This window comes from Pteropus alecto, unplaced genomic scaffold (genome assembly GCF_000325575.1).
Source record: "Pteropus alecto unplaced genomic scaffold, ASM32557v1 scaffold13, whole genome shotgun sequence".
NCBI lineage: Eukaryota > Metazoa > Chordata > Mammalia > Chiroptera > Pteropodidae > Pteropus > Pteropus alecto.
Window position 1 is genome coordinate 8,339,288 of NW_006434373.1, and position 8,381 is coordinate 8,347,668.

Genomic DNA, 8,381 nt, shown 5'->3' on the forward strand with positions numbered 1-8,381 from the left:
AAGGAGCCTGAGAAAGAGTAGCTAGAGACATTCTCAGAAGGCACTGTGTTAAACTGAAAACTGAACAGTATCTATTGGATTTAGCAAAGAAGATGTTAGCGTGGTGGTGTGAGAAGACTGGGTTGAGAAATGAGCAGAGACAGTACTTATAAGCAAAGTGTAAGAAAAACTAAAATTCATGTCTTTATGAATTATATAAATCAATGGTGCTAGCATAGGCTCTATAGAATGAAAAAGAAACTATCACAAACCACCAAAACAGGAAGACAAGTTGGTAAATTAAAAATTTAGTTTTGAAAAATATTCTAAGTGTTGTCAAGAATGCATATTTCTGATACATCAATCCCTACAAATCTTAACTTGCAGATACAACAAAGGTTTAAGTCAGTCTGAATACAGTGATAATGAATAATTTTAAATAAACATTTACCTATTTTTTTCTCCCTCTTGTAAAGGTGGCAAAGAATAGATATCATCTTCTCTTTGAACACAAGTAAGACTGGGCAGTGCTTCATCTCTGAAAAGTACACATAATCTTAAACGAATTATAGAAAATAGTATTTTGACTCAATAATACTCCCCCAATAATACTCCTCACAAACCTTGCTGAGGTGAGAAGGGGGAAAACACAGGGGCAATGGGTCTCCTCTGCTAACCTGGCTGCCCAAGACTGCTGTGAAAAATAAGTACAGCCTTAAGGGGAATCCTTACTTTTATGCCTTGGCCACAGCCTCAAGTGTAGGCCAGCAGAGGAGCATTATAGAAGTAAAATCTGCACACAGTGCAACACTAACAACTTTTCTTTCTCATTATCAAAGCTAATTCACACAGAACAGGGAATTTTCACAACTTCAAATTACTATGTCAAATGGATATCCCACATAATCGTCTTATTTCACCCTCTATTTTCTGCTGAGAAAGGCAGCCACATAAATCCAAAGCAAAAAATTCTTAAATGCTTAATCTTTAAAATTAATGTAATTTCCCTCTTGCCTTTTGCTTCTTAAGGCAGTTTTGATAGCTTGTCTTTTCAAAAATGTTTTCAAAAGCTTCTCTGCAGTTTTCTTGGAGTCGCTGGTTGCCAGGTCTTTTTTATGCCTTCTCTTAGCCTGTGAAAAGAAAGGATATAGGTCTTTATTTCAGGATATCAGTATACCAAAAACATTTCTGTGACTTTTTCCCATAGAATTTAGTTTGTCTCAGTTCTCAAACTATGGTTGTGCTAGTATGTTCTATTAATTACCATATCAGTGGCTATCCTCAGGTTTCTCACATGTAAAGGACACCCAGAGTTTCCATCTAGCTATTACTTAATGGACTGGCTATTATACAATATATTTGGAAAACTATTAATTTATTTTCAGTTTCTTTTAAATGACCTTTGATGCCCTCAAGAAGTCTGAAATTTAACGATATATAATTAAGTAAACACTTCCCAAAAGGGATTATCATATTAAATAAATTATTCTTTAAAATGCCACTGTTACACCAAAACCAATTCCTGATATTTTTTATAAAAATACATTAATTATGTAACTCTGTCCTTTATTCAGGACTACATTATAGGAAATCCTAAAATGTATAGGAATATTTTGTAAGAAATGTCCAAGTAGGGAAAAATAGAACAGCCTCCATGGTTATGATTGAATATAACAGAAATACCAAAACATTATTTTTTCCTTTTTTAATTGAAATATAACTGACATATAACATTGTGTAAGTTTAAGGTGTAGAATGTGTTGGTTAGACACATTTACATACCGCAATGTGACTGCTACAGTAGAGCTGGCACCTTTACCATAGGGTGGAGGAATTGGGGAGATATTGTTTAAGGGTGCCAACTTGCCACTAGTAGATAAAAAAAGGCTGGAGTTCTCTTTTCCTTCTAGTCCTTCCAAAGACTACCTGATATAAAGTATGCCTTAAATAATTAAAAACTACAACTCTAGACCTAGGCAACAAATGTCCCCTAGCATTTACAAATCCTTACTATTATCCTCTGTCTTCACCTACTTAGACAATGTGTGTCTGGTATGAGTATAAGGTGATGAGCTGACATTTTCAACATATAAAGGTTATATATTCAAATGTGTGCTGTCATCTGGGGAGTAATTACTCCAAAGTTCACAACATTGTTCACAAATCGATCTAAACTACTTTTAGAGTAAAGAAATTCATCTTCATTCTTTTATATACTGTCCAATTTCCTTCCTTGATAATTCCCTTAGTCACATTTGCACCACATAACACTGCTCACTCCCCAAATCCAATTTGCCTTTAAAAGAATGCTCACTATCATGGAGGATCTTTGATCTCAAATTCAGGGAGGCATTTCTCTTGTAGGTTTTCTATATTGCCCTGAGCAACAGCAACATAACTAGAACAAATGTAGAACATTTAAGAAGATATTCTAAATGAAAACTCCATTGTAAGAATTTTAGCAGTTTCATTAAAAATTAAATTTTATCATTGTACCCATGATACACTCTTATAAAGAAAAAATGTTTTAAAAGAAAAAGTGTTTATTTGTTCAAGATAATTTTTAAAGTAGAAATTAAATTGAATATATGTCAAAGTAAGTGCTGTTTTCCAAAATTCTAAAAAGAAAATTAAAATTTTATCTGAAGTTTTCTTTCTAAAAATGTGGAAAGAAAAATAATTGATGACTCTTACCAAAGTCTGTTTCTTCAGTAGTGGAGCATCTCCATCAAATACAAAAATAGGACGAATTCGAAAAAATAAGAGTTTGCAGAGCCGATGAAACAAAGTGAGAAGATGAGCATTTTCTATTGAGTTTCCATGGCGATCCCGGACTCCTTTAAGCGCTTGGTTTAACCAAATGCTAATATCTGGAAGAATTATTAAGGAAAAACATTTTGGAATTTCTTCATCCTCCCAATTTCAAATTTCTAAAAACTGATAGCATCCAAATATTGAAACTAAGAACTCATCACAATTCATTTGAAACTGAAAAATGTTTACCTGATGGAATCTACCTATCATCATTTAACTTTTTTTTGAACCCTTATTACTACTATTCACATACTGAAATTTTTAAATCTTGCATAGACAGAAGTGTCCTTTAAAAAGTCTAATTGCAAAAAAAATTATTTATTTAAAAACTTAAAAACTTGTACTCTATTTTACCTAAGAATTCCACTTCCAGACATTTATCCTCAGGAAATCATCATAGCTGTACAATGAGACTTATTCATGAGAATGTTTCTTTATAATAATGAAAATATTTTTAATTGTAAGTTTTCTAACAGTTCTTTTTAAAAAAATAAATTATGATATACTGATTGGCTGGATATCAAGGAGCCCTGAAAAATAGAAGCTGCAGAAGCATTTACAGTGATAAGTCACAAAATATTATTAAAGGAAGTAAAACAAGTTAGAAAAGTATGGAAAGTATAATTCCATTTTTTAACTAGCATACACATTATGTTAAATATAAAAAACTAGAAGTTTGGACATCAAAATATTAAGAGTAGTTATCTCTGCTATGATTACAAGTAATTTACATTTTTTCTTGGAGTTTACTTATATTTTAAGACGTCTCAAAATGTTTTTTAACAAATTATTTTTTATTTGTGCATAAGACAGAGAGACATGGCAATCTGCTGGTCTTCCTGCTCTCAATCTCTTTGACAGCTCCTCGAACTAACGGTTAAAGTGTTGATTTCAGCAGGGATCTCTCAGGCCCTCTCCTTTCCTCCTGTCTGCACTACCCACCCAGGCAATCTCAGCCCTCCACACCATACTCTCTCCATATGTGTATGTCTGTCCCAGGGCTGCAACGTAAAATGACCTAAATCTCTGCTGAAGTAAAGGGCTCCTGACCCTGAAAACTGCTTTCATTCACATACAGTTGGTTCTAAGAAAATCTTTAGAAATCAGTGATTTGAGGAACCACTAGAGGGCAGTAATACCACATATGCTTTCAAAAAAAAAAAAGAAAGAAAACCTTTTCCTTTTCTCCTATGCAAGGTACCTTGCATAAAAACTTTTAAGCCAAAATTAATTACAGATGTATTTCAAGATTCACATTGCAAAAGATATAATCATCATCATCTTTACTTATAGATTCCCATTTAGGGAACTGGTTAAGGTACCACCAGCTTCTGGAACAGAACAGACACACACACACACATAGAAAAAAAAGAATGCTTAACAAATAAAAAAATCAAAATTTCAGAAACAGCATTCGCGTTTTGATAATGAAGGAAAACATTTCATTTCAAAGACAAACAAAACCAGCCAAACATGCTGCATACAAAGAACAGTACTTAAGAAGTCCATCGTAGGGGCTAGGAGGAAAAGAATTCACTGCATACCTTTTGAAATCTTTTCGGTGTAGTACTATATAAATTTCCTATTCCAAAAATCGTAATAAAAATAATTTTATACACACACACACTTTAAGGTCAAATACCTGACCACACTTTCTTTCCTCTAACAAACATAGAGCAAAAATGGAGCAAATCCCAGAACAGCAGTGAAAACTAGGGATAGGAAGCCTACTTCATTTTCTCCATGCTGACTTCCAAGCCGGGATAATACTTTTAAGCTTTTACAATATTAACAGTGCCAGACACTATTCTAAGCTGCTTTCATTTTAATAATCCCTTTATTCCTCATATCAACCCTGTGTGTAGATACTATTATCACCTCCACTATCCAGATGAGAGCATTCTAAAGCAGAGACTTCTAACACCAAGACTTCAATCCAGAGTGGTTATGATCGCAAAGCTGGGGGGAAGTAAACGTCGACAAGATTCTATAGCTACCCACTGGGTGAGACCGTCGTCCTATCAACACCACTCTGAGCCCAAGGGAGAGCTCAGAGTAAGTAAAGTTCTGACGCGAACCACTGTTTCCTAAGTATTGACGATGCGTTAAGGATATCCACGGCAAGGATCTTTCCTTCCAGCGTTTCCGGGCTGATCTGCCGCCCGGAGCACTCCAGCAGCTTCCAGAGACCCTGGACTCCCATGAGGCAGGCGTGTCTTCAGAGCGCAACTCAGCGACGGGGTAGCGGCGGGCCTTTTATTCCAATTTTTCTACAACGCACGGCACCACCGTCCCGGGGTCCGCGAAGCGCTCCAACTCAGGAAAGATGGAAAATAAACCCGCAGTTTTCCAGGGAAAACCAGCACCTACAGGAAGGGCACTTCCCAGCGGCTAACACCGCCCTCCGGAAGACGGGACCAGAGAATGACAGACGGCGGGGCGGAGCAGGTCTACGTCTCGCCCACCGCTTTGGCCCAAACGTCTGCACTTTTAACGGAAGATCGCGACGAGGGGACGGCCCAGGCGAGACAGACATCCAGAAAACGTCTTCTCAACACCACCGATCTTTTCGAGTGGGTGCGTAAACTCACACGAACTGCGACCTTTGGGATTCCCCGTTATGCAACGCGCAGGGCGGAAGTCCCGCCTCACCGCGCTGATGTATATTCCCTGCGCCCTTGCACTCCGGAAGTGAGGAACAGTTCGGCCGCTGTGTTTTTGTCGCGTTAGCGCCGCGCTTACCTCCACTGACAGTTTTGTACGCGATTTTTCGGTATCAACTTATCCCCACTGAGAACTCTTAAAACCAAGTATTGCTTTACGCGTGAAGCGACAACGGAAAGGTGGATGGTTTGCTGTTGTTTTTAGATTAATAAGTACTTGTTCGATAACTTAGTAACTAGATAGCAATACAATTTAAAGCCATAAGTCTTGAAATATAGTTTAGTCTGGCAACTAAAGTTTAGGATTCCACAGCTTGTGGGTCAGAAATGAGAAAATAATTGTCAAAGTAGCTTCCGGAAAGGCAGTGGCTCTGGAACCCTCACAAGATTCAGATTCCCACCCCACTACTTTATAGTATTGTTAAATTAACATTTGTTCAGAATTGAAATATTCGTTCAGAACTTTTATTTCGTCTGTAAGCTGGGCATAAAATCAATCTTGGCAGACTTGGCTAGGATCAGAGGTGATTACAGGCAAAGTACTTGTACTCAGTAAATGATAGTCATGCATATTGGTTCAAATTTGAACTATTGAAACTAGATTCAAACTTGGTGAAAAGGCTGATTTAAATGAGCAGGAAATTGTGTTAAATGAATCCTTTATGACAAAAACTATCAAAAATTAGTTTTTATGCCCAGATGGTTCACAGTAGCCATGTTTAGTTGACCTAGTAACAACTAATAATCTACCAGGGATAATCAAGACAAACTGCTGTTTTTGCATTTCCTCGATGTGTAAAGTAATTCCCAGGAATTGCCCTTAGTTGTATTATAGAGATTGATATAATTGCCTATTCAATTTTTGTCTCTCTCTGCAGAATGTAAACTTACTGAAGCTAAGAACTATTTTTGTTGACCGTTATACCCCATTCCTGACACTTAGCAAGAATTCTTTAAATATTGCCTAAATGACTAATTCAGCCTCTAGTCAAGCTCTCCAGCACATCTTGTACCCTGCCATAAGGATTTCTTTACAAGTTAGACCTTAGTCCAGATCCCATCTGAGCTGCATATTAGCCCTGTGCTAACCAGCAGAATTACATTCCCATCCAAAATCATGTTGAAGCCCTAACCCTCAGTAACTCAAAATAGCTATATTTGGAGAATAGGGCCTTTTACAAGTCGATTGCTAAAAATGACACCATTTGGGTGAGCCTAATCCAATCTGACCAGTGTCCTTATAAGAGGAAATTAGGACACAGAGAAAAGACCATGTGAGGACACAGCGAGAAGGTTGCCATCTGCATGCCAAGGAAAAGAGAACAGGAGAAACCAAACCTGTCAAAACCTTTATCTGGAACTTCTGCTTCTAGAACTGAAAATAAGTTGCTGTTGATTAAGCCATCTAGTCTGTGGTATTTTGTTATGGTAGCCCTAGCAAACTAATACAACCCCTATGATCCTAAGCAGATTTCTTCATTAATGGGAGTCTGAATAAAATGGAGGTGCCACCATCATCTTGGGGCTGCTCTAAGATCAGCAGTTTACCATGAAACACCTAGTAGGTAGTTGTATTCAAATTTGTTGAATGAGCGAGGTAGAAAATGCAATGTGTATAATTGAGATACAGAATGTGCTGCATCCTAGAGCGCCTTGCCTGAGCCCCTCTGCGTCTGAGAAGGCAAGTTGGAAACTTATAGCTGCTGCACCAGCTTGGCTTAATGATGGGCACAGTAGTGGGAAAAAGAGCTAAATGACACATTTTTTTTCTGTCTGAGAGCTGGGTAAAAACAAATAAGTAATGTGGGCATTTGAGTAAGTGCTTTTAAAACCAGAGCAATATTTCTTAAAAATAAAATATTGTTTTGAAGGAACAGCAACTAAGGAGTGTATACTTGATTTACAAGGAATTGGCTCTTTTAGATGCTGTTTAAAAGGGCTTTCTGTCAAGTTTCTGAACAGTAAAATATACATCTTTTGAAGTAGTAATAGCAAGCACTTTAAATAGCAATTCCTATCTACAAAGCACTGTTCTAAACACTTTGCATGTTTTAACTTATTCTTCAAAACAATTTATAAAATAGATGCTATTATCCCCCATTTTACCAATGAGGTAATAAGCACAGAAACTTAATCTTAACTTGCCCAAGGTGATACATTAAGTGCAGAACCAGTACTTGAACCCTCAGTGCTTTTATGGAGACTCTTAAGAAGAGCTGACCAAGAAAAATATGACATGAATGTTACTAATATTGAAAGAGAAGTATGCAGTAATTCGCTTATAGTTTCTGGAAAAGTGTTTAAACCTCAGTTTGCTCTTAACTGCCAAACTTGTAAGCCAGCTTATCAAGTGATCATATATATCAAGACTTTTATAAAAAGTGTTTATGGCCAATATGCAGTCTGTATAAACTCATTCTCTTCTCTTAGGTGTCTCTGTATTCTTTATTTTATGTTGCACTTGTCTCCTTTCCTCTTGGCTCTTCCTACCTACCTGTTCTCTGAAATATTTAGTTAAACTATATGAAATTGCTCATATTCAACCTTTGACCTACAAAACTGATAACTTCATTTGTTTCAAGCTAATATAAGAATTAAATTTTTTATTTCTGACTATAATGTCTTATAGAAGTTTAAAATTATAGTCATTATGCATTATTGTTTCATTGATTTTAAAAGTCAGATACAAGATGGTTTCTTATAACACATGGCTTAGGCAGAATTGACAAACTGTCATGTACTTTGAACAAATTGTAAGGATATTCCCCCTTCCTAAAATAAAGATTCAAAACATTCACATGATTAAAAGTAGAAAACAAAACTTTATTTGATGAAAACTTCTTAAAAGTTCCAGTATGAAGTAACAAAATCACCACCTACAAATCTCTTTCAGTCCTTTTCAGTTCAAGCAAAATATTCTCTTCA

At 36.3% G+C, this 8,381-nt stretch overlaps 1 protein-coding gene across 2 annotated transcripts in view; it reads right to left on the bottom strand.

Annotated features, from left to right (window-relative positions):
• Positions 1-8,381, bottom strand: part of LOC102890150 (basic immunoglobulin-like variable motif-containing protein) — a 53,342-nt gene that overhangs the window by 19,886 nt on the left and 25,075 nt on the right. Inside the window, exons 1-4 of one of the 2 annotated variants that reach the window (XM_015587349.2) lie at positions 4,909-5,418; positions 2,674-2,849; positions 994-1,109; positions 431-517 (exon numbers count right to left, since the gene is read on the bottom strand). In XM_015587349.2, coding sequence (XP_015442835.1) covers positions 431-517; positions 994-1,109; positions 2,674-2,849; positions 4,909-4,996 — 467 coding nt within the window. In that variant the 5' untranslated portion in view covers positions 4,997-5,418. Of the gene's footprint in view, positions 1-430; positions 518-993; positions 1,110-2,673; positions 2,850-4,908; positions 5,419-8,381 lie in introns of those variants that run through there. The other variant, XM_006909377.3, reaches the window with a different exon arrangement.